The 25060-nt window shown below is 39.2% G+C and overlaps 1 protein-coding gene across 30 annotated transcripts in view; it reads left to right on the top strand.

The window, feature by feature from the left end:
- The window catches only part of ANK3 (ankyrin 3), a 709526-nt gene that overhangs the window by 482010 nt on the left and 202456 nt on the right, over nt 1–25060 (top strand). For all 30 annotated transcript variants that reach the window (XM_057298899.1, XM_055092833.3, XM_055092837.2 and 27 more), the window contains one exon: nt 19985–20083. In XM_057298899.1, coding sequence (XP_057154882.1) covers nt 19985–20083 — 99 coding nt within the window. The remainder of the gene's footprint in view (nt 1–19984; nt 20084–25060) is intronic.

Raw genomic sequence — 25060 nt, 5'->3', positions numbered from 1 at the left:
CTGGTGCTGGGAGGGACTCAGTATATATTTATTGAATTCAAAAATGAATGAATAAATCACTTCTTGGCCTTCCTGTCCACCACTCCTGGTCACCCAGCACCTATACAAACCTGCTTTCCTCTCCCTAGCCTATCAAAATTCCTGTTACTTCAACTTGAATCTCTCCTGGTCTAGGAGCTGCTTTCCAAACTAAACTCAGCTGCGTTAAGGGAGATGGAAAAATTCACAGGATACTAATAGAATTTTAGACCAGTGCACCAAACCCAATGTCAGAGGCAGAGGGACAAGTTTATTTGAGCAGCAAGGAGACTTTGCATTCAGCTCTGTAGATGACCTTGGAAGACAGGCCTAGGCTAACTGGGCTAAGCCTAGGCTAAAAGTCTATTGCCAAGCTTTGTTCAAAATTAAGAGTGTTTTAAGCAGGGCCTCAGGCTCTGGGCTGTGAAGGCCCCAAGTGACCACCAGAAGATGCTAGAAAGGACATCAGCTACTGGAGCACGGAGAAGAGGTGAGCCTGGCTCCAGTAAGAGTGTGGCAAACTCCTGATGGTTTTACAAGGGTGTAGGGCTTTTGGAGACTCTACTTTGGTTTGTGTAGTGATGCATTTGCAAACATACGTTTAAAATACAAACGGCTCTCCACATTCTTAGATTTCACATCCATGGTTTTAACCAACCATGGATGGAAGATATTTGGGGGAAAAAAAAACAATAAAAAATAATACAACATAGAAAAAGAATACAAATTTTAAAATATAGTATAATAACTATTTACATGACTTTTATATTGTATTAGTCATTATAAATCTAGAGATCATTTAAAGTGTACAGAGAGTGTGCGTAGGTTATGTGCAAATGCTGATTTATATAAGGGACTTGAGCATCCACGGGTTTTGGCATCCTCAGGAGTCTTGTAACCAATCCCCATGGATACCATAGGATGACTGTATATTTTCCTCTTGTTATACAAATCATGCTTTAAACAAAATACAATAAATCACAAGTGAGAAAATAAAAACCACTTATAGCAGACTTTTTTTGGCATTTGAATGTTTATCCCAACAGAGACCACACACACATACATTTCTTTTTTATTGGTACATATTTTTTTAATAGGTTTATCTCCTAGTATAGGCTCAACAGCATTAAAGACAAAGACTTCTTTTCTTTCTTTTAAGGGTTATGTAAACCTCCCCATGAAAATGGGGATTTGAGAGCCTTAGCAAAGGAATATGAGTTATGGGAAAGTAGCCATGTGTCTATTGCATTAAACATATTCTTGTTGCCATGGTGATATTAACATTTCAGGAGGAACAAAACCAGTAAGTTTTTGTAAGGTGACAGAATGGAGGAGATGCATGTTTACATAGATTTGCTCTTATAATTATGCCGTGCAATCTCATTTCTGCCTTTTCCTGAATGCCACATCAAAGGAGAATCTCTTACATACATTTTTTAAAGGAGTATTTTTATCTGATATCCATTTATATACTTGAACTTCATTGACATCTTCCCGTGTGGAGTGGGATCTATGTTCCTCACCTGAAGAGGTGCCATTTCTAAGTGACAGTGGAGTGAGGGGAGGAATACGTACTGGACTCTGGACTCTTATCTTGGCTGTATCATCAATCACTAATGTGGTCCAGGGCAAGTCCCTTCATCACCTGGCCTACAGTTATTTTAGCCAAATGAGAGAGACATCAGCCAACCCCAAGCCCTTGTCCTCTGCCCAACCACCTTGTCTGACAGCAATGGAGGTAGTCTTCAGCTTCCCTCCCCCTTTCACAATAGAGTACGTATGGGACAGTGGCAAAGTAAACCGCACTGTCAGAATGCTGGAGTCCCACACTGGCCTTGCAGCTTCTCCTGGTGCTCTTGAGTAGTTATTTATGTTTCAGCCTAATCATCCATATAATGGGTCCAATGGTAGAACCTAATGCTGTCACTGTGATGATTGAATGAAATAATCCACAGAAATTGCTTAACACAGTGCCTGGCCCACAAGACATGGGCAAGGGCTCAAGACATGGTGATGGTTGTCACTGCTTGCATCCAGGAGGGGACGCTGTCACTGCAAGTCACGTTCCCCTGTAAAGCATGACGCAGGTCAGGTCGATGGCACCAAGGTAGCCCTCTAAAGTACATCCAGAAGTAGTCAGGAATGTGGCTTCTCAGAATGAATTATGTTGTTTGTGGTGCTATTTGTCAGCATGAGAAAGTCTCATAATAAGAAATAATAAATAATAAATAAGAAACTGTTAATTAATGACATTAAGACAATAAGAGAGCCAATAAAAGAAATCATGGAAATTGGAAAGTTTTTCACTTTTTCTCCTTGAATATGTGCCCTGCCGCCTGGGGTGCTGCTCCAGAATTGTTGCTCTGAGAACATTTTTAAATGACCCGAAAAAAATCCTATTTTGAAATTGTGTGAAATAAAGTTCTATTAAGGTAGGAGTTGGCAAAACTCACTTTATTCATTTGCACTTTAAGAGAGAATTATTCATTAGCTGTAGAATTTTTATTTCCCCCATTCAGTGAAAATAACAGCTAGGGGCTGCCATGCCCCAGACTGATGCTCTGCTAAATGTTCCAGCACGTTGTCCACACTCCCTGTCATCAGACAGTGCATTTGGATCTGCTCAGATGAATCCTGGTCCCCTCCTTGAGCACTGCAGTTCTTCCGCAGCAGTGAAAAAAACATTGCTCTTCTTCCTCTGGTGGTTTGAAGAATATACAGAAAGGGCAAAGGGGTACCTAGAGTGTAGAGGTTAGGGTTCATAGAACTGAAGGATTGCACAGGTGTCAGCCCCTTTGGACACAGGCACGATCATTTATTGGCCCTCTTCCAAACTTAAGCAAGAAGTTCTAAGAAAATAAATTCAGATAGGAGATCAGCATGGACCAGATAATTGGTAGGAAAAAGTTGCAAAGCTAGACTGTGATGGAAATATAGAAATGGGGATCAGCTCCAAGAAAAGGAGGCTGAAGCCCAGATGCAGGTGTGAAATGAGACTGGAGATGAATTATGAGAGTCCAGCCCGGTGGGGAAGGGGCTCAGTGAATGCCAGCCTGGGCTGTGGGCACTGGCCTTGATCCTGCAGGTAGAGGGAGTTACTTATTGCAGGTCTTTAAGTGGATAGAATGATGGCAGTAGTGTATAAGGTGAATTATGACACATATGAAGGGGAAATCAGGAAACTGAAGTTACAAGCTGTGGCTGACTCCAGTCACAGAAAGAAAAGTACCGACAGGAGCAGCATGTTGCCCCCTAGTATGATGCACTTCTACTTGCTGATGACCTCTGTGGAGTCTGGCCAGAGCCACTGGTTTTCAGTGGAGGGAAAAGGAGCATCATCTGCCTTAAAAGACTTGGAAATTTGTAGAGGAATTTTTGATTGTCACAGTGGTGGTTGGCATGTAATGGGAGAGGCCCAGGATGGCTTAGGCTCCTTCAATGCATGGGTCAGTCTCACACGAATAACAGTGTCCCAACCGAAAGGCCAGTGATGCACCCATCAGACATGCTGGATTGAACATCTCTTTACAGCCAAGAAATGGAGCAGTGAGGTGTCCCAGGATGGGAAGGAAGGGCCCAGAAATCCATGGTTGGTCTGAGATGCTCTCAGAGAGTGTCTAGCATCCCCCAGCAATGCACCCCAGAGAGCGGTTGGTCAGAAGACCCTGAGGCTCTGTTCAGCTCCCACTGCTAAGACTTTGAAATACGAGGTGGAAAAAGCAGCACAAAATTCAAACTAATTTAGTTAATAGCTTTCATGTATCACTGGGTGCCAGGTACAGTAGCAAGTATTTCATTTATTATTCATAATTTCATGAGGTGTGGATATGATTTCCATTTTATACTAGGAAGCAAGAAGTTCCATAACTTGTACAAAGCCACTCAAACTAGTGGAGCTAGTGCTAAGATACAGTAAAGACAATAAAAACTGTGTAGTTCATAATATTGTAACATCAAAGGCAATGTGTGTTTGGGCTTTGACGTAATCCAATGTCATCACAAGAAAACCAGAATTGACAGCAGCCTCTTGTGTTCTGGCTGGTGATTTGGTCTCTACCTGGGCCAGGCTTGTGAGATGAATTAAATACATTTTTGAATCCCTAAATAATCGGGCTTTGAAATGGACTCTGGACATTTAGAAACTTGATGACCTTATGACAAAAGCATATGATATATATTTCCTGGTAAGAAATATAAGGCAGGCTTCTCTCTAAAAGGAGTGAGGTCCCCTTAGTTTAAAATATAAAAGCAGGCCGGGTGCGGTGGCTCATGCCCGTAATCCCAGAACTTTGGGAGGCCAAGGAGGGCAGATCACAAGGTCAGGAGATCGAGACCATCCTGGCTAACATGGTGAAACTCCGTCTCTGCTAAAAATACAAAAAAATTAGCCAGGCGTGGTGGCGGGCACCTGTAGTCCCAGCTACTGGGGAGGCTGAGGCAGGAGAATTGCTTGAACCTGGGAGGCAGAGGTTGCAGTGAGCCGAGATTGTGCCACTGCACTCCAGCCTGGGCGACAGAGCGAGACTCCATCTCAAAAAAAGAAAAAAAAAAATTAAAAGCAAATGTTCTAACAGTTTCTAAGTCAAGACCTCTCAACTGGTTTTTCCCAGTTTGTCTCAGCCACATTTTCCCATAGATTCTGAATCATTAACTCTGCACTGGGGACTTGCAATCTGTGTTTTTAACAAGTTCCTCAGGTGATTCTTCTGATCAGGCAAGATTAGAAAATATTGACCAAGGCTATGTTATGAAAATGTTTCTCTATATAAATTGCCCAAAGTTGAGTCATGGAAGTCTTTAAAAATCATTTACTTGTAACAATTATTTTTGTGTTGATAACCCCTTAATATAGCCTTGAATTTATTTTATGTCTTACATCTTACAAAACACATTTAGGTATAGTCCATCATATGAAATTCACAAAAAAATATACAATTTTATAGATAAGTCAGTGAGGCCCCCATTTGTCTTGGGCCCTACTAAGAATAAAGTGGCAGAACACAGATGTGAATCCAGACCTTCTAACACATTTTGGTACGCCTCAGTGCGTGACCTGTGGAGCTGGTGGGGCATGCTTGGTTGTGGGGAGAGTCAGCACGGTGCTCAGTGGGCAGCCTCAGTGCCTCATTCTCGTTGAGGATGGGGTATCGGCCACTGGTGGTAGCTGGGGTCTTCATGGCACCTAGAAGAGTAGCTCCAGCTCCTTAGGACATGTGTGCTGCCCGCAGATAAAGCTGTTGGCACAGACTGACTTTAGTATTTCCAAACCATCTTTCTTTAGAAACTTCAAAGACATTGTTTTCATTTCTTGACATGTTTGAAACTCCTGCATCTAATTTGTTAAAAGATCAAGTGAAGGCAAGATACCTGAGAAACTAAGAATTTCAAATTAACTGATATCTCAGAAGCCTGCAAGAGTGATTTACTTTCTTGGGGGGTAAGAAAAAATACTCAAAACAGAAATTAATTTAGTTCCAGGTTTGTCAGAAGTGATACAGGAGTATAGAAAATTTGTAATATAAATCCCCATTACTTTTTAAAGAATTTTTGATGGCAGAATGTTAAAACAAAAGGGGGTGGACTTTCTTATTGAAGTTATAACATTCATTAGAAACATTTCAGGAAATCTAATATCATTAGATCAACATATTCTAAATTGTTTCAAATGTTAAAATAACTTTCCTCAAAGTAGAGTAAGTAATTGATTCCTCCACAATTGAGTTTTAAGTGCCCCTTTCCGTTCAACTGCTATATATATCTCTCTACTCATAGATCTTTCTAGCTGGGAGGGGCTTTCTTTACTGTAAAACAGATAGCAGGCTACTCTTGATTGAGCTTTAATAGTGACATCTTTAAAGAAATATAAAGAAAAACCATGAGTTCTTATTTAAAATGAAAGAGTTGAACTAGCCACTCTTTTAGACATTAACTATTTTTGCTGTCACTGAATATGCTGTTTCCTTTTGGTTGGAAATTGTTTCTCGGCAACATTTTCTGTATAGAGACTATGCTACTTGGATTCAGAGCTGGAGCTAATGTTTGCCCAAGTTAGGAAGAGACTCACTATCAGGATATATTTTCTCTTCTGTGACCCACAGGAAGGAGCACAGCTTTGGGAATCAGACAGCTCAGCGTCAAATCTCAGCTCTGGTATTTTCTAGCCGTGTTACCTGTAACCCCTTCCAGCTTCACTTTGGTCCTCTGTGAACTGACATTAATAGCATCTATTTCATGTGTTGTTATGGAGATGAAATGAGATGATGCATGTTTCATAGAGCCTGCACAAAGTAGAGGTCCCATAACTGGTCATTTCCTTCCATTTTAATTATGTTTGTTCTCATGTCAAACAAATAGTTTCTTGGTCTAAATCAGTGGTGTCCTTTTTTTTAGCAGAACTCTTTTTCTAACAAATTTCGACAGGAATTAGGCATTTACTATGTCAATCTTTAGTGCCCCCAAAGTTCTTATTTTTTATGGAATTATGGAAACTCTGAAATGTAGCCTGAAAAAAATATATTTAAAAAGCATATATGGAATACTCATTAAAATGGCTACTATCAAAAAAATCAGAAAATAGCCGGTCTTGGCAAGGATGTGAAGATATGGGAACTCTTGTACATTGTTGATGGGAATGTGAATTCATACAGCCACAATGAAAGCAGCTCATCATTTCCTCAGAAAATTAATACAGTTAACGTATGATCCAGCAGTTCCACTTCTGGGTATATACCCAAAATAATGAAAAGCAGGTTCTCAAGAGGTATTTGTACATGGATATTCATAGCAGCATTATTCACAGTAGCCAAAAGGTGGAAGCAAGCCGAGTCCAACAGATGAATGGATAAACAGAATGTGGTACATCCATACACTGGAACATTCCTCAGCCTTAAAAAGGGAGGAAATTTTGATGCATGCTACAGCATGAATGAACCTTAAGACATTATGCTGGCCAGGTACAGTGGCTCACGCCTGTAATCCCAGCACTTTGGGAGGCTGAGGCAGGCACATCATCTGAGGTCAAGAGTTCAACACCTGCCTAGCCAACATGGTGAAATGCCATCTCTACTAATATACAAAAATTAGCCGGGTGTGGTGATGTGCACCTGTAATCCCAGCTACTTGGAAGTAAGAGGCAGGAGAATCACGTGAACTCGGGAGGCGGAGGTTGCAGTGAGCCAAGATCACGCCACTGCATTCCAGCCTGGGCGACAGAGTGAAACCCTGTCTCCTCCCACCACAAAAAAGAAAAAAATAATAAAATGCTGAGTGAAATAAGCCAGTCACAAAAAGACAAATACTATGATTGCACTTAACACAGGTATCTATAATATCTATAGTAGTCAGATTCAGAGACAAAAGTAGGATGGTGGTGGTCCTGGGCTGGGAGGAAAGGGGCGTAGGCGCAGCTAATGGCTATAAAGTTTTTCATTTTTCCAGATAAAAGGAGTTTGGAGACTGATTGCAGAATGCTGTGTACTTAATGCTGCTGAACTGTGCACTTAAAAATGGTTACAATGGAAGTTTTATGTTATGTATATTTTACCACAATTTAAATTAAAAAATTTTTTAAAGTGTATATTGAAAATCACTGGGCTCTGGCCAGGTCCAGTGGCTCACACCTGTAATCCCAGCACTTTGGGAGGCCAAAGTGGGTGTATCACAAGGTCAGGAGATCGAGACCATCCTGGTTAACATGGTGAAACCCTGTCTCCACTAAAAAATACAAAAAAATTAGCTGGGCATGGTGGCGGGCACCTGTAGTCCCACCTGCTTGAGGCAGGAGAATGGCGTGAACCTGGGAGGCAGAGCTTGCAGTGAGCCGAGATCATGCCACTGCACTCCAGCTTGGGCAATAGAGCGAGACTCCATCTCAAATAAATAAATAGGAAAACCACTTGGCTCCAAAGACCCAGTCATCTGTAACATCTAATCATGCAAAGGTGGAAGAGAATTTGTAATTAAGGGAGGAGATCCAAGATCAGCTTCCATCCTAGTCTTTCTCCTCTGGCAACTCCTGAGATTGTGTGTATTGGCTGAGGGTGTGCGTGGGGAGAAGCAGGTGTGGGAATCTTTAAATATGGTCTGCCTTCCCCCTAAATCACTTGAGAACCGAAGGAAGACCTGGCTGTGCCTTATCTGAATTGTTGATGAGCCATCCTCTATTAATTCAAAGGGAGCCCTCTGACAGGATTAACAATAAACAGCCTTGTACTGTCCTTAAAAGAAAATAAGGCTCTTGAGTTTAGAACAGATCCCAACACTCAGAGCCTGACTTCACAACAAACAGCAAACATCCAAGCATTTGCTGCTGCTTCCTGGGAAGGCCAGCACTATCAGGTGTCTGATCAAATGGGATTAGTTGGTCTCTCTGAGAGGAGTGAGGTTAAGGAAATGTCATTGGCGTCAGTATCTTCGGTGTCAGTCTCAGTAAATCCAGTATGGACTTAATCTCCTTATCCAGAAAGCATACAGAGAAAAGTTGGTGTAGAATAAGCAAACAGTTAGCAAAACTGGAAAAGAGAAAAGGACTTTGTCTAAAAAGACCTATTTCATTTAATTAAAGTCTCATGAAGAAAGAGGAAAAAAAAAAACTTACAATGGTGGTCATCTTTTTTTCTTTTTTCTTTCTTTTTTTTTTTTTGATATAGGGTTTCTCTCTGTCGCCCAGGCTGGCATGCAGTGGCACAATCTCAGCTCACTGCAAGCTCCACTTCCCAGGGTCAAGCAATTCTCGTGCATCAGCCTCCCAAGTAGCTGGGATTAGAGGCACACACCACCACGCCTGGCTAATTTTTCTATTTTTAGTAGAGAGGGTTTCTCCATGTTGGCTAGGCTGGTCTTGAACTCCTGGCCTCAAGTAATCCATCTACCTCGGCCTCCCAAAGTGCTGGGATTACAGGTGTCATCCACCATGCCCGGCCTAGTGGTTATCTTAATAATGATCACTATGGTATGAAGGAAGTTTCTGAGTTTATTTTATACTTGTGTCACTAATAATAGGTCATCTAAGTCAAATTTTTAAAAAGAAATGTCCTGCACATAGTGTCGGACTAGGAAGGCTGGAGTGTTTTCTTATCAGTCTATTCAAATATTAGAAATTTTCCTGAGTATATCCTTGAAATCTCAAATCCTTATCATTGGAAGTTATCATTGTTTGCATATGTTTTATGGGATTCTTAAGGGATTTAAAAACTTGGCGTCCTCATGAAAAGAAATAAAGTACTGATAAGTACTACAGTATGGATGAACCTTGAAAACATGCTAAGTGAAAGAAGCCAGTCACAAAAGATTTCATATTATATAATCTCATTTGTATGAAAGATCTGGAATAGGCAAATCCATAGAGACAACAAGTAGGTTAGTAGTTAACAAGGGCTTGGGAAACAGAAATGGGAAGTGACCACCTAATGGTATGGGATTCCTTTTTGAAAATGATGAAAATGTGCTAGAATTAGATACTGCTGCTGATGGCACATCCTTATGAATGGAATAAAAAAATCACTGAATTGTACACTTTAAAATGGTGAAAATTATGATATGTCAATCTTAATAATGCCATTATAAAAATAAACCATTAGAGAAAACTTTCAGTGGAAGATAATAAAAACTTACAGAAAATATATGTTTTTATACTCTTAAGAAAATTAAAGGGAACAGAAATTCAGTTCTCTAATTTTCTACATTGTATCAAAACCTATATGACTGGTTTTTTTTTTGGTTTGTTTTGTTTTGTTTTTTTTTTTTTGAGACGGAGTCTCGCTCTGTCGCCCAGGCTGGAGTGCAGTGGCGCAATCTCGGCTCACTGCAAGCTCGGCCTCCCGGGTTCACGCCATTCTCCTGCCTCAGCCTCCCAAGTAGCTGGGACTACAGGCACCCGCTACCAAGCCCGGCTAATTTTTTGTATTTTTAGTAGAGACGGGGTTTCACCGTGTTAGCCAGGATGGTCTCGATCTCCTGACCTCGTGATCCGCCCGCCTCGGCCTCCCAAAGTGCTGGGATTACAGGCGTGAGCCACAGCGCCCGGCCCAAAACCTATATGACTGTTAAATAGAATTTATCAAACATTTATTGATTACCTTTTATGTGCTGGAGAGTTAGCAGATGCAACCTCTTCCCTCAGAGGCTAAAAGAGTTTTCAAAAGATATATGTTTATAGCGTGAACAAGGATGGTAGTAATCTTTGCTTCCGTGTATTTCCTGTGCTTTCTCTGTGAACGTATTCACTAATCATTTTTCCGTTTCTATATATACTAGAAATAATGCCAAAGTATAAGAAAATAGAATGAGAAAACATAAAAATCTTAAAATGTATGTGTTTTAAATGTAAATCACACACTGAAATCTGGATCTTCAATTTGTTATGCCACTTCGACTTATTTTTTAATCATAATAGTAACTTTGTGACAAAAATTATGACAAGTGGTAAGAATTAGCAGAAGATACTGGATTCCATCTCAACTTTTATTATTTTAGAATTTGTCTTCAGTGGGAGCATGTCAAGGAACCAAACTAAAAGGCTGTATAAGTTAACCTTTCATTATCTACAAGATTTTGAGTGATATCATCCACTTAACTCTTCCCTTAATGATAACCTCTCCCAGACATTTTTAAAGAAGAGATGAGACATGGGAGGGTTGGGGGAGACATCAGTAATTCACATACATCCTTTTCATATTTAAATGAAAAGTTTCCCATTTATCACAAGTAATATAGAAAATGGCCCTGATTTCACTTTGGGCAGTTGCAGACATGCCCCTGTTTTGATGATTATTTCATGAAATAAATTTGGCTGGGATTTTCAGAAACACTGAGAAAGAAGAAATAAGCAAGCAATTCCACATTTCCCAGCAGAGGCAGTTGTTTTTCCAGGTCCCTGACATCAATAGTACCCATATATTTCTATCATATTCTATCATGTAGATCATGTTATATACCACATATGTCTATCATTTTAAATCAACTCCAGCTTTGCCTGAGCTTCCCATTCCTCTCAGCTGCTCCTGATCCCAGCATGGCTCACAGACACAGCCTGTTCTGAGCTCATGCTCCTCTAAGACCCTTTGCATCCCTCATAAGATCCACCTGATTTAGTACCTTATCTTTCAAGGCTTACTTTAGATCGCCATGTCTTTTCTACCCAAATTATTTCATAATATCCTTGTGAGATGCAGTCATTTCATACATTTCTAAATGTCTGTATAACAAGTAATACAAATAATATAACATCTAATAGTTATAATGTTTACTAAATGCCAAGCACCAATCTTAAGACTCTACACTTATTAACTCATTTATCCTCATGACAGTCTATTGTCTTAGTCCAGTTTTTGTTGCTATAACAGAATACCACAGACTTGTAATTTATAAAGAAAAAAATTTCTTATAGTTCAGGAGGCTGGGAAGTCCAAGGTCGAGGGGCTGCATCTGGTGAGGGCCTTGTCAAGATGGCGGAGGACATCATATGGTGAGAACAAGAGTATGCATGTCCAGTTCAGGTCTTTCTCCTCTTCTTATAAAGCCACCAATCCCATTGTGGAGGCCATACCCTGATGATCTTATCTAATCATTAATCCCTGCCAAGGACCCTACCTTCAAATTCCATCAACATATGAATTTGGAGATTAAGTTTCTAACATATAAAATTAGGGGGGCCTATTCAAACCATAGCAACTATGATATGAGTAAGTACTATTATTAGCCTAATTTTACAGATAAGAAATCTGTGATACAGAGAATTTAAGTAAACTTACCTAAGATTAATTAGCTAGTATGGGGCAGGCCTGGAATTTGAACCTAAGCAATCTAGCCCTTAACCACTGTCCTGTCCTGCCACAATGCAATGTTTCTCTCTTAACACACTCTTAGGTGCTCCAAAAATGCAAAAATAGTAAGACATAAGTATATATTAGTACACTACAAAGTAAGTACGGTGACAGCATGATCTGGTCTAGCGAAAAAAATATGAACTTGGGGTTAGACAACTGATGGCAGCTTTGTGGACCTTTGGCAAGGTATTTTCATTTTTAGGGTCTTCAAAAAATCAAATTTTTCAGATTTTTACAGATTTCCTCATCTGTAAAATAAAGAAAAACATTCGATAGTACTTCTTTCTAGGGTTGTTGTGTATATTCAATGAGACAAAAGATATGAAATACCTGTGAATGTCCTTCTTTTAATACAAATTATCTCATGTCTCCTCTTGACACCCCTGTGATGGAGGCAGTGGAGGTATTGTGTCCACTGCACAGATGAGGAGATAAGTTCATTAAGGATAAGGCACATTCTCAGTATCAGCTCTCATGAAAGTGGGTGTAGAAGAGTGAGAGTGGGGCCTTGTCTTCTCATTCCTGATGAAATGTGCTTCCCACTAGACATATGCTAAGGACAGGACTGAAATAAAGTTATAACCAGGATAGAATTTCTCCCCCTACCCAATTCATTATTAAAATTTTTCTGTACATTTCTAAGCCAGATTTATAGTTTAGGAAGTACTGTAAAAAGTCATCTTTATTTTGGGAGTTAGATGACCTTTTAAGAGTTATTCTAAAGTATATCATATGATATAATGTAACATATAATACCATATATTACTGTAGAGCGGTGTGATGAAGTTGTAAAGGAATATATTGAATTTTTACAAATCATAAGCGATCTTAGTTTGTTCTGGGTGATTTGCTTCTCTTTTTCTTAAAAGTAGAAGGCAAAATCTTTTCTAAATTGGAATTTTATCCTCTAACTTCAGTTGTGGGGGCCTTCCAGGAGTAGGTTAGAGACTAAAAACCTTGTCTGAAAATCGAGGTGGAAGGAGATCCTCATAGAAGAAAGTGAATAAACTACAAAAGAAAAAAGGGCTAGAAATGGTATTATACATAAGAACAAAAATCCACACATTAGAGGATATAGCAGTGATCCATGTTGTTTTCTTAAGTACTTAATTAATTTATTGGCCTAGAAATTTGAGAGAATTAAACTTGCTGTGTACTGTAATTTTGCTCAGTCAAATTTCTGAATATTTATCCAGGTCCCATTAATGCTTTATATAAATGTATGTATAGCCGATTCCCTTCGTTGTTTATAAAATGCATCTGTGTATATATGTGATTCCCTTTTTGTCTTTATCCACCATTTTTCAAAAAGGATTAAGGAGAATTAAATACTAGAGAAAAAAAAGTATTGGTTAATCATATGTATACTTAAGTTTTTTAGAGCGAATAAATATTACCTTGAGTAGTTTGATGGGAAAGTTAAGTTAAATAAGATGCTATTGTGCTGGTGATGAAAATAGTGGTTTATAAATAAACCCAAAGAGTTTAGTGAAATAGAAGGGGTAGTACCTGGGAGTTGGGAAACCTGGGGTCTTGGCCAAGCACCAAGCTCTGTGACTCCATGTAAATCACTTAGCCTCCTCCCTGGTCTCTTCCTTATCTGTAATATAGGTGATTAGACTGAATGAACTCAGAGGTCTTTCAGAAACTTCCCAAATGCTAATGTATTCTATAACATTTTGAATGAACAAGAAAAAATTTATTTGGTACAAGAACAAACATTGTATTAAGAAACTAATATATATAAAATTACAATTGTATTTACTTTTTTGTTTGAACTAAATCAGGTCAAATTCAAAACTCCAGGTTGAATTTGTTTTTATCTAAATGTTAATTCATGCTTCTTCTCACAAAGTGCATATAGATCTTTAACTCTAGCCATACTTAATATTCTACCTTAATGGGAAAAAAATTCATCATATTTTTAGGTGCAGGATATTCTCAGGTTCCTTCAAAGTTTACATGTTAGGGAAGTTAATGGCTAAGTTAAACCTCTCTGGGGCATTCAGAGTATAGAAAGCAAGGGGTGAGAGTTGAAACAGATGGTGGTAGTGGGCTGCAAATTAAGCAATATTAAAATACAACCATCTTTCCACTGTACAAATGTACATGGTAGAAATTTTTTAGAAAAGCATGAAGAAGCAAAAAGTCATCTATAATCTCATTACTGAAAGAAATTGTTAACATTTGGATTAATATCTCACCAGGCGTGGTGGCTCATGCCTGTAATCCCAGCACACTGGGAGGCCAAGGTGGGCGATCACTTGAGGTCAGAAGTTCAAGACCAGCCTGGCCAACATGATGAAACCTCGTCTCTACTAAAAATACAAAAATTATTTGGGCATGGTGGTGAGCACCTGTAATCCCAGCTACTCAGGAGGCTGAGGCGGCAGAATCACTTGAACCTGGGAGATGGAGGTTGCAGTGAGCTGAGATTGTGCTACTGCACTCCAGCCTGGGCAACAGCAAGACCCTGTCTCAAAAAAAATTGACTGGGTGTGGTGGATCACCTGAGGTTGGCAGTTCAAGACCAGCCTGACCAACATGGAGAAACCTCGCCTCTACTAAAAATACAAAATTAGCTGGGTGTGGTGGCACATGCCTGTAATCCCAGCTACTCGGGAGGCTGAGGCAGGAGAATTGCTTGAACCCAGGAGGCAGAGGTTGTGGTGAGCCGAAATCGTGCCATTGCACTCCAGCCTGGGCAGCAAGAGCGAAACTCTATCTCAAAAAAAAAAATATATATATATGTGTGTGTGTATATATATATGTGTATATATATGTGTGTATATATGTGTATATATATGTGTGTGTATATATGTGTATATATGTGTGTATATATGTGTGTATATATATGTGTGTATATATGTGTATATATGTGTGTATATATGTGTATATATGTGTATATATATGTGTATATATATTCACACACATATATATTTGGATCAATATATGTTAGAATGCATATATATTTATGTATAAAAATTGATCTTATTTTTCATAGTTTGATATCTAATAATATATCCATGTTTTCCATGTCATTAACTTATCACAGTATACCTTCAAATATGGTATGAGCCTGACAACAGTATAGTTCCAGTTCCTCCTTTTCATCTATGTGTGGTTATTGTCATACATTTTACTTTTGCATATATTATAAACCCCACAATTTGTTGTTTTTGTCTTTACTTTGGACCATCCGTTATCTCTCTTACTTACCTTCATTTTTTGCCATTTCCAGAGCCTTTCATTTCTTGGTGCAGGCCTAAGTTTCTGTTTACTATCATATTCCTACTGTCTGAAGAACTTTGAACATTTTAAGTATTGCAGGTCTGCTGATGATGAATTCTCTTAGCTTTTGTTTATCTTAAAAAGTCTTTATTACTCCTTGAAGGTATTTTCATTTGGTGTAGAATTCTTATTTGACAGTCAGTATTTAAAGATGTCACTTCTTTTTTTCTGGATTGCATAATTTCTGATGAGGAGGCCACTCTACCTATTATCTTTGTTCTCTGTATGAGATGTGTCTTTTTTCCTTGGGCTACCATCGAGATTGTTCCTTTATATTTCATTTTCAGCAATTTGACTATTGTGTCTAGTTGGAGTTTGTTTATTGTTTATCTTGCTTGGCATCTCCTGAGCTTTCTGGATTTGTATTTTTCTGCCTTTCATTACTCCAAGAAAATTCTTGACCATTCATTATCTCTTCAAATATGTCTTCTGTCCCATTCTATCTCTTCTCCTTATGCAGCTCTCATTAGCTGTTTTGTATCATCCCACAGCTCTTGGAGGCTCTGTTCTTTCTTTTCCACTCTTTTTTCTCCTTAATGTTTTTATTTTAAATAACTTAAAGTGACATATCTGTAAGTTCAATGGATCCTGCCTCAACTGTGTGAAGTCTATTGAGGAGCCCACAAAGCAATTTACTCTGATATTGCAATTTTTCTTATCAAATGTTTCCATTTGACTCTTTGCTAAGAATCCCATGCCTTTGCTGCACTTCCCTATTTTTCATGCATGTTGTTCCTACTAGATAGAACACTGGATATTGTGTGTAGAAGGGGAGAGATTGAGTTAAATAATATTTTTGCCTGGAAATGAGCATACTCATACTTTTTCTTCTGTACTGCAGATGTGAGAGGTGGCGCCTGTTTTGGCAGGAGTTGAGCTGAGTTTACATTTTGTTTCAGGCTTCAGATTCCTCAGTGGAAGGCTGCCATTGCTTTCTGCTTGGGGTGGAGTCTGGGGCATCAGAGAATTTTGCTTAGTGTTAGTGCTCCACCCTGAGCTTTCTCTGCACACCTGCAGCACAGAGGAGGTCTCCCCACACTCCTGCCTTACCTCAGCAGTTGACTACTCTTGCTTGTTACTCTGTGCTAGGCTAGTGCTAGGGGTTGGAGGTCTTTCATGTAAGCTCAGACTCAGTCTTTAGGGTGTGTGTCTGGGTTCAAGGCTGGGTCTTTCTCCACATTCCTGCCCTTTCCACCACAGCAGCCAAACTCTGCCCTGTATGTATGGTTACGGATTTGAAGGTTCTTTGTACAAACTGCCAAACTGCATTCTAGCAAGCATGTACAAATTTACATTTCACCAGCAGTAAGTGAGGGTTCTCTTAGGCAGGCTTTCTAGCTCTAACATCACTGAGTTTCTTTGATATGTTGGGATTTCTTAACTCTGTTGCTTGCTTAGACAGTGGAAGTGCAGCTCACAGCGTTACTCATAGTAGGGCATGATACATTTTTATTGGTTAGCTGAGGAATCAAAATATGAGTAGTCCGTTGAGTGGCCCTGAGGTACCACTTTCATTTTGATTTGTTTCTACTTCACAGAGGCATCCACGATATGATTCAGGAATAAAAAGTGATTGCATTTTACTGGAAGCTGCATTTGACAGAGATGAGAAGCTAGGGTTTTTAAACAAAGGTCTTCTGAATCCTGCCTGAAATTACCACAGCCTGAGGGTCTAGAGCCCGAATTCTGATCCTGATTCTGCCTCTGATTAGCTGTTTCTTAATCTGCAAATTACCAGTTCTGTGCCTCACTTTCTTTATCCAATGGGGTTAATGATATTTATCCTATTTCAGTGGATTGCTGTGAGGGTAAAATGAAATTACAGAAGTGCAGGCCCTTTACAACACTGTTTAAGTGCTGTAGAATATAAAGTGTTTCTCTAGGAAGGGCCGGAGAGGTGGAGAAAATGTGAGAATTAGAAACTCAAGGCACACCAGCATGGCACATGTATACATATGTAACTAACCTGCACATTGTGCACATGTACCCTAAAACTTAAAGTATAATAATAATAAAATTAAATTAAATTTTTAAAAAAAGAAAAAAAAAAAGAAACTCAAGGCAGCTTTTTGTCATCTACACATCCACAGTATGAGAGAGTGGGTGAATATGGAAGAGAGTGAAATTAGAAACAGACTTCTTCCTCTTACTAAACTTAGCCTGTTTGTGATAAAGGTTAATTAAGTCTTTCTCAACCAGTGAGGGCATAGTTTTAAAGGGAAATGGCATGCCAGCCCTTACTCACACTGGGAAGTGATGAGGTCTTCGTGTCACGTCCCACTTGGGGCTCAGTGAGCTCTCCTATTGGTCAGTGTTTCCTTTATTCCCAACCTGACCCTCCATCTGCTGTCTCAGCTCTAGAATTCATCCACTGTGCCGCTTGGGTCACTAGAGCAATACACACTTGTACTCAGAAAACAGACATAAGCAAGCACATCTAAAAGTCGTCATGAAATTTATTTCCTTCTGCCAGCTTTCACTCAAACCAAATAGTCCTCCACACCAAAAAAGACCACAGCGTGCACAATGGCACAGCCTATAGTTTCACTTCCTCTTTTGTAACCTGTTATACACAGTCGAAAGCTGGGCAGCTGCAAGCTGGTAGGTCTAGAGCAGGGGTCAGCAAACCACTGCCCACAGGCCAAATCCAGCGCACTGCCTGTTTTTATAAATAAAGTTTTAGAGACACAACCGCTCCCATTTCTTTACATATTGCATGTGCCTATGGCTGCCTTTGTGCTACAATGGCAGAGTTCAGTAGATGCAAGAGACTGTATGGCCTGCAAAGCAGAATATATTTGCCATGTGGCCCTTTGCGGACAATGTTTGCCTATACCCTGGGTAACAGCAATATTGGTCTGTTTACTTTCCACCAGCATTACTAAGAGAAATTTGTTTTCCTCAGGTCTCTTTCTTCTTTCATTTAAGATTTATATTTTAGCATCTAAGAATAGTGAGCAAAGAGAATGTGCAACCTTTCCATCTGTGGAAAGGTTGTAAACCTAACCCTAACCATACAACCATTAAAAGCATTTAACTAGAAAAGTTTACATAAAATACAGGGAGAAAAGGACATGTTAAACAACTCCCCATGAGGACTCAATCAGTCAAATCCAGGTGTGGAAGAGTCTACACAATAAATTACCCAGTTTCTTCAATAAATAAATGAACACGGGGGGAAAAAGGTGGGATAGAGGAGCTGTGGAGATTAAGAAAGACTTAAAGGACTCAACCTAATGCAATATGTCGACCCTCCAACTTGAGCAAACTAATGGAGATAGTTGGAGATAATGGGAGAATTTGAACATGGAGGGGGTCTTGGGTGCTATAAAGGAATTATTTTTACTTTCTTCGTTATGATAATGGTATCGTGATTTTTTGAGATGTCCTCATCTGTTAGAGATAATTAAATTGCAGTATTTATGGGTAAAATAACATGATGCCAAGAATTTTCTTTCTCCTCTTCTTAAACTCCTTCAGAAAGAAAAAAAAACAGTAGGGAGCATAAAAGAAATAATATTGGCAAAAGGTTGATGTTTACTGAACCAGGGTAAGGAGCACTTGAAGTTCATTATGTTTTTTTGCCCAAACTTTGTGTATGTTGGAACTTTTCATTATTGTGTTTTTTAAAATCATGCATTCAAGAGTTTAAGTGTTGAAGAGTTGAATCCTGGTTCTGCCAACTGTTTCTGCATGTGTAAAATGGGGATTGTAATTCAGATTATGTATGATGATATGAGGATTGTGAGAATTAAATGAAGTAGTAAAGAGTTTAGCATAGTCCCTGACATGCAGGAAGTGATCAATACTTGATAGCTACTATATTGTTTCTGTTATCGAATTATAAATACATAATCCCTGTGAGCCTAGTTCATTTATGATGTAATTGATTCTTTGTGAACAGCAGAACTTAAACTCATATTGCTGCTACACAAGAATAAGAAGCCAGGCATGGTGGTGCACACCTGTAGTTCCAGCTACTTGGGAGGCTGAGGCGAGAGGATCGTTGGAGCTCGGGAATTTGAGACAAGCCTAAGCAATATAACGAGACTCTGTCACTTAAAAAGAAAAAAAAAAAAAAAACACAAGAAATCAGGGAATTGTTTTTGATGTATGCATACATTTCCTTGACAGTCTGGAAATAATCATAGCACCTGTAAGATGCTTGGAGAGAAGAATAACTATGGTAGCCTACCACTGAAATCAAGGAGAACACAATTAGAATTTCAGATAATCCTAACAATCTGGTTATTCTTCAAATATTTGTCAAATAAGCATTACAGTTTTCATGAGACTGCTAACAAATGCCTGTAAACACATTTAAGCACCACGGGCATGGGAAGTTATGTGACTATGGATAGAAGTAACAGATTTTCCAGTTTGAGTTCCTATTGTCTCTCCTTGACAACCTGATGTTCCCAATGGAACCTGGGAAAGGCTCCAAGTCACATGACACTCCTTTAAACTGAGTCTGTACTGACTTAATCAGCTACTTGTTAGTCAACCACTCACTAGCCAGTATGTATCACTCAAATTATAGAAAAATACATTGACTTAAAAATGCAGGATTTTTGAGCAAAAAAACCAAATTATCACCTCATCCATCAGTCACCTCAAGTGATTGAAATAAATTAACTTGGACCCTGCCTCACAGATTCCCTTACAATTCATTCCTTTTTAAAGTCTCCTTCTGAAGAAAATTCCTCTCAGAAGTATTAGGAAGCACACTGTTCATAAAGGATGTTTAGAAAAGAAGAGGGGGAAATGGGGATATGTTGGGGGAAGTTTAGAAAGGAACGTTTTGTTGAAACCAAAAATATCAAATCTGTACTTTTTCCTCTTCTTCCCAGAATGACATCACTCCTTTACATGTTGCATCAAAAAGAGGAAATGCAAATATGGTAAAACTATTGCTCGATCGAGGAGCTAAAATCGATGCCAAAACCAGGGTAAGTGTGCAACTTATGTACCTGCTTCTACTTGTATTCAGGAAGTAGGAATACTTTTCCTGATACCTTTGCACTGATACAACATGAGCTTTGTTCTCTGTTCTGTTTGTTATAGTCTCTTGGAAAATGACTGCTACTTTTATTCTTTTTAAAATGGTATGGCCATCCATCTATATTTATAAATACTTAATTCACAGTTAAATGGTACCTGGCTTTAAAAGTTCTAGAGTTTTTGTTGCATTTAATTTTCAAGACACTGTAAGCTAAGCTGTTCGGTCAGTTTGATACTAAAACTGCAAGTTATTCTATTTCAAAACAAATCTGTCTACCCTTGTGCACTGCTGGTAGAAATGTAAAATGATGTGACTGCCATGGAAAACAGTGTGGAGCTTCCTCAAAAAAAATTAAAAATAGAGCTAACATATGATCCAGCAATCTCACTTCTGGGTATATGTCCAAAATAATTGAAAGCAGGATCTCAAAATATTTGCATAACCATGTTCATAGCAGCAATAGGCAAGAGGTAAAAGCAGCCCAAATGTTCATGGACAGATGAATGAATTTAAAATTTTTAAAATACAATGGAATATTATTCGGCCCTTAGAAGGAAATCTTGTTGCATGCTACAGCATTGATGAACCTTGAGGACATTATGCTGAGGTGAAATTTACCAGTCACAAAAGGACAAATACTGTATGATTCCACTTATCTGAGACATCTAGAATAGTGAAAATCATGGAAACAGAAAGTAGTATGGTAGTTGGCAGGGACTGGGGGTAGAGGAAATAGTTATTTGATGGGTATAGAGTTTTAGTTTTGCAAGATGAAAAAGTTCTAGAGATCTGTTACACAACAATGTGAATGTGGTTAACATTATTGAAGTGTCTGCTTATGGATTGTGAGGGCAAATTTTATGTTGTATGTATTTTACCACAGTTAAAAAATTTTAAAGGCTGGGCCCAGTGGCTTACAACTATAATCCCAGCACTTTTAGAGGCCAAGGCAGGAGAATCACGTGAGTCCAGGAGTTTGGGACCAGCCTGGGAAGCACAGCAAAACCTCCATCTCTACCAATAAAAGAGAACAAAATTAACTGGTAGTGGTGGCATGCACCTATAGTCTTGGCTGTACAACAGGCTGAGGCAGGAGGATCGCTTGAGCCCAGGAGTTCAAGGCTACAGTAGGCTTTGATCACACCTCAGCAACAGAGTGAGACCCTGTCTCTAAAACAAAACAAAACAACATTTTTTAATTAAAAAATTATAAAAACCCACAAATATGTCTAATCTAGGTGTTTATGTCATGTTGGTTCTTTGGAGTGATGCATTGTGGGTAGGGGAAAAAACCAAGACTTAGAATTTGATTTGAATCCAAATTCTAAACTTAGCTAGCTGACTTAGGTAGGCTATTTAACTTTACTGATTGTCCTTTCTCTATCTGAAAATAAAGAACATTAATGGCCACCTTGTAGGGTTGTTGCAACGATCAAGATAATGTTTGTAAACTGTGCTGGCATAAAGTAGGCCAGAAATAAATTCTAGCCACTGCTAGTATATCTCAGAGCTCCAGTTAGTATTAAAGTTCTAGCCACGGGTTTTCTTATTCAATATTTCTTGTGCAAGAAGCAATCTAATCAAAAGATGGTCTCACGACAAACATCCATCTATCGAAGGGTTTTAAGTAGTTTTCTTGTAACTGCAACCCCTGCAATCCTGTGCTTCCCTCTTCTAAAAATTCTGATTCCATGATCCTAAAACTGGCCTGGTAACCTCAGCTTAATTTCTGTAGTGCTTTGATTTACTACTTCATTTTTTATTCCTTGCATTTATTTACTCAACCAATAGATGATCATCGAGTGTCTACTGTGGGCCAGACATAGCAGGTGACAGAGCAAGACACCACAACATTTCCCCTGCCCTTATGAAACAAAAGGTCTAGTTTGTATTCTGTACTTTGACCCTAAGACAGCCCAGCCATAGGCAGGAGACCTAGACTTCTTTTTCTTGATTACCATTGAACCTGGAAACCATGTATGTACCTTAAAAGAAACAAACTTTCTAAATAGGAAAAGGGAAGAAAGAGGAAGGCCGACCCCTAAACGACTGTCTTACTGGAGAGGTAAATTGAATATAGGTCTTACTGAACTGATTTTGCATCATTCCAGTAAGAAGCAATTATCAGTATGTAAAGAATGCTAGAACCATTGCTTTAAATGGCAGGGGTCTTCTGCCATTTAAAAAGCGCAGGCTATTTAAGGAGTTGTAAGGAATAAAAAGTAGAGATGCATTGCATCTGTTGCCTGATTATCACATGGAGAAAAAGGAACATTTGTAAAGAGGAGGAATCTTTGCAAAGGGAAATGAGGGTTACCAAGACACGCAGAAAAGAGAAGCTTGAAGAGGTGCCCGGATATAGAGATTTCAGTTGGCATATGGATTGGAAATTACCTTATTTCTCTCTCTGGTGATATAGTCAATCAACAGAACAGCAAAATGATTTGTCAGTCATTTTTCATCATTTGTCAAACACTTACATGTCCTATTTGGTTCAATGGGAGGAGAAAAGGATACATAGGAAGTTCAGGCCCCATCTTTAGAGGGCATAGAGGGTCACAGGGGAGGGCCGGGAGAAAAACATACAAATTCCTCTGCATGAAAGTACCAAAGATAGGAAATAATCTACATAGGCAAAGTTTGGTGTGCAACTTGGTTTCTGTGCCACTTTGCCTCCCTGTTCCGAAGGGCTGTCTAATTTTCGACAAAGATACAGATTCCTTTGTACCTCCCACTCAGTTTTGACTTGGATTTACATTCCTCCTGTGTTAAGTGAAGGAAAGACATGGAGAACCAGAGAACAGAAAAGCCTGACATTTTCTTCTGCAGTTGTCCTGAATGGAATGGGTTGGGGGAAGGGTGTCAGTTGGGCAGACTGAATTTCTGGCAGACTAAATGGGAGAAATTATAGTATATACCCGAAATATGTAAACTGTTTTGTGTTCTCTTCATCAGAATGTCCCTTCTCTCCTGCTGAAATGATGAAGTAGTGATTGGGTGTGTGGGTGAAAGGCAAGGAGCGGGCTAAAATGTCAGAAAGCCATGGGGGCAAGCCTAAAAATAGAAAGGAGAATTTGTCACAAAAACAAGTTCTAACTACCCAGTCCGGTAGCCCCTGAGAAAATAGATACCATTATCTATCCATCTGCCTCCTACCAAGTACTTACTATTGTGGCAACCTTGCTTGCATTCAATAAATCTGATCTGGTACACACTTATCCCCCGTGTTTTAGAGGCAGGAAAGCATCACTGGATTTCACCTCAGAGGACAGCACTGTAAGGGACCTCGTTCCTATTGCTCTGTGCCCTGCCTGGGTGCTCACAGAATAGAGGATTCAGTTTAAAAGAAGATTCTTAGAGCTCTTTCATTCAAGGATGTAAACTTGAATTGTGTTCAGTGTAATTTAGGTAGGATCAGAGCAAGATATTACCAGCTGGAAAGGCAGATGAGTGAATTTAATTTCACCCTAGTGCCTGATCTGTAATCTTAAGTGTGACTAGCAAGTAGTGAAATTGTGACCTGAGAAAAGTTCACCCTTCTGAGTCATAGTTTTCCAGCCAGTACAGATAGAAAGTTGTTCCTGAGGATCTCACTCTCTCAGCTGGAAGGGCACTGGAAATTGTAACTTTAAGAATAATTAGTTATTGTAAAATTTAGGATGATTGCACGTGAATCTTCTTGGAGGTGTTTAGCTAGGATATGATGAATTACAGACCCTTCAGGTTTCTTTTTTTTTTTTTAAGATGGAGTCTCGCTCTGTCGGTCGCCCAGTCTGGAGTGCAGTGGGGCGATCTCGGCTCACTGCAAGCTCCACCTCCTGGGTTCAAGCCATTCTCCTGCCTCAGCCTCCTGAGTAGCTGGGACTACAGGTGCCCGCCACCATGCCCGGCTAATTTTTGTATTTTTAGTAGAGACGGGGTTTCACCGTGTTAGTCAGGATGGTCTTGATCTCCTGACCTCGTGATCTGCCCATCTCAGCGTCTCAAAGTGCTGGGATTACAGGCGTGAGCCACCGCACCCGGCCCCCAAACCCTTCATGTTTCTATTTACCTCATTTCAGGAAAGTCTTTCCCATTTTCCCAGCTCCATAATGCTAATTAATATCAACTGGCTTGTTAACTCATGTTCCTGTTGATAGTAAATATACAGAGAATCTCTGTCATAGTGGTGGGACATGTGCTGAGATATAAACACCTATCAAGGCATATTTGTCAATCTGGTCTATATGCAGCTTTCTAATTTTAAAATGATTTATGTAGTTCATTTTTTCAACAAGATCACAATGGCTTCGTTTCTTTATAGATTAAAATGTTTTGCCGAGAATGGCCCCTATTTCTTTCCACTGAATTCTTCCCTCTTTAAAGCTAGCGTGAGTATTTGGTACATGTTGAAGAAAGATACTTTGCAATGGATGGTCTCTTGTCATTTTTAGTTTGCTCTGCATCAATTCACAGACCAATCAGAGACTCAATATAGACCCTAAATCAGAACCATTTTGAGACTTGAGTTCTCTATCTCTTTTCACTGACTCCTCTCCATCTAATAATAAAAGCAGCTATACTTGTATTTAGTGCTTCAGAGAAGATGCAGAATCCCCGGTAGTGTTGGTAATAACAATACTTTCATTGCCAGAATGTTACTCTAACTGTGCCCCTCCCAACTTCTAGCCTTTCTAGCAAGTTGCCACTGCCTGCATCCTCAGAGAAACCCGTTACCACAGTATTACTTGCAAAGCTACACCTTAACTCTAAGATGCACGTGGTCATCTTAGTGTCTGTCACACTTAGCATACTTAGCACACTTCCTGGTGCATATTAAATGCCTAATAAGTGTTTGCTGAATATATTGAAATAAGATACACTTCTTAATATTACATTTGTCAAAACATCTTAATTTACTTGACTTTATACTGGTCCTATGGTA

Source organism: Pan paniscus, chromosome 8 (assembly GCF_029289425.2).
Source record: "Pan paniscus chromosome 8, NHGRI_mPanPan1-v2.0_pri, whole genome shotgun sequence".
NCBI classification, from domain to species: Eukaryota; Metazoa; Chordata; class Mammalia; order Primates; family Hominidae; genus Pan; species Pan paniscus.
Note: the sequence above shows the minus strand (reverse complement) of the source record. Positions and strands in the feature narration are given on the sequence as shown.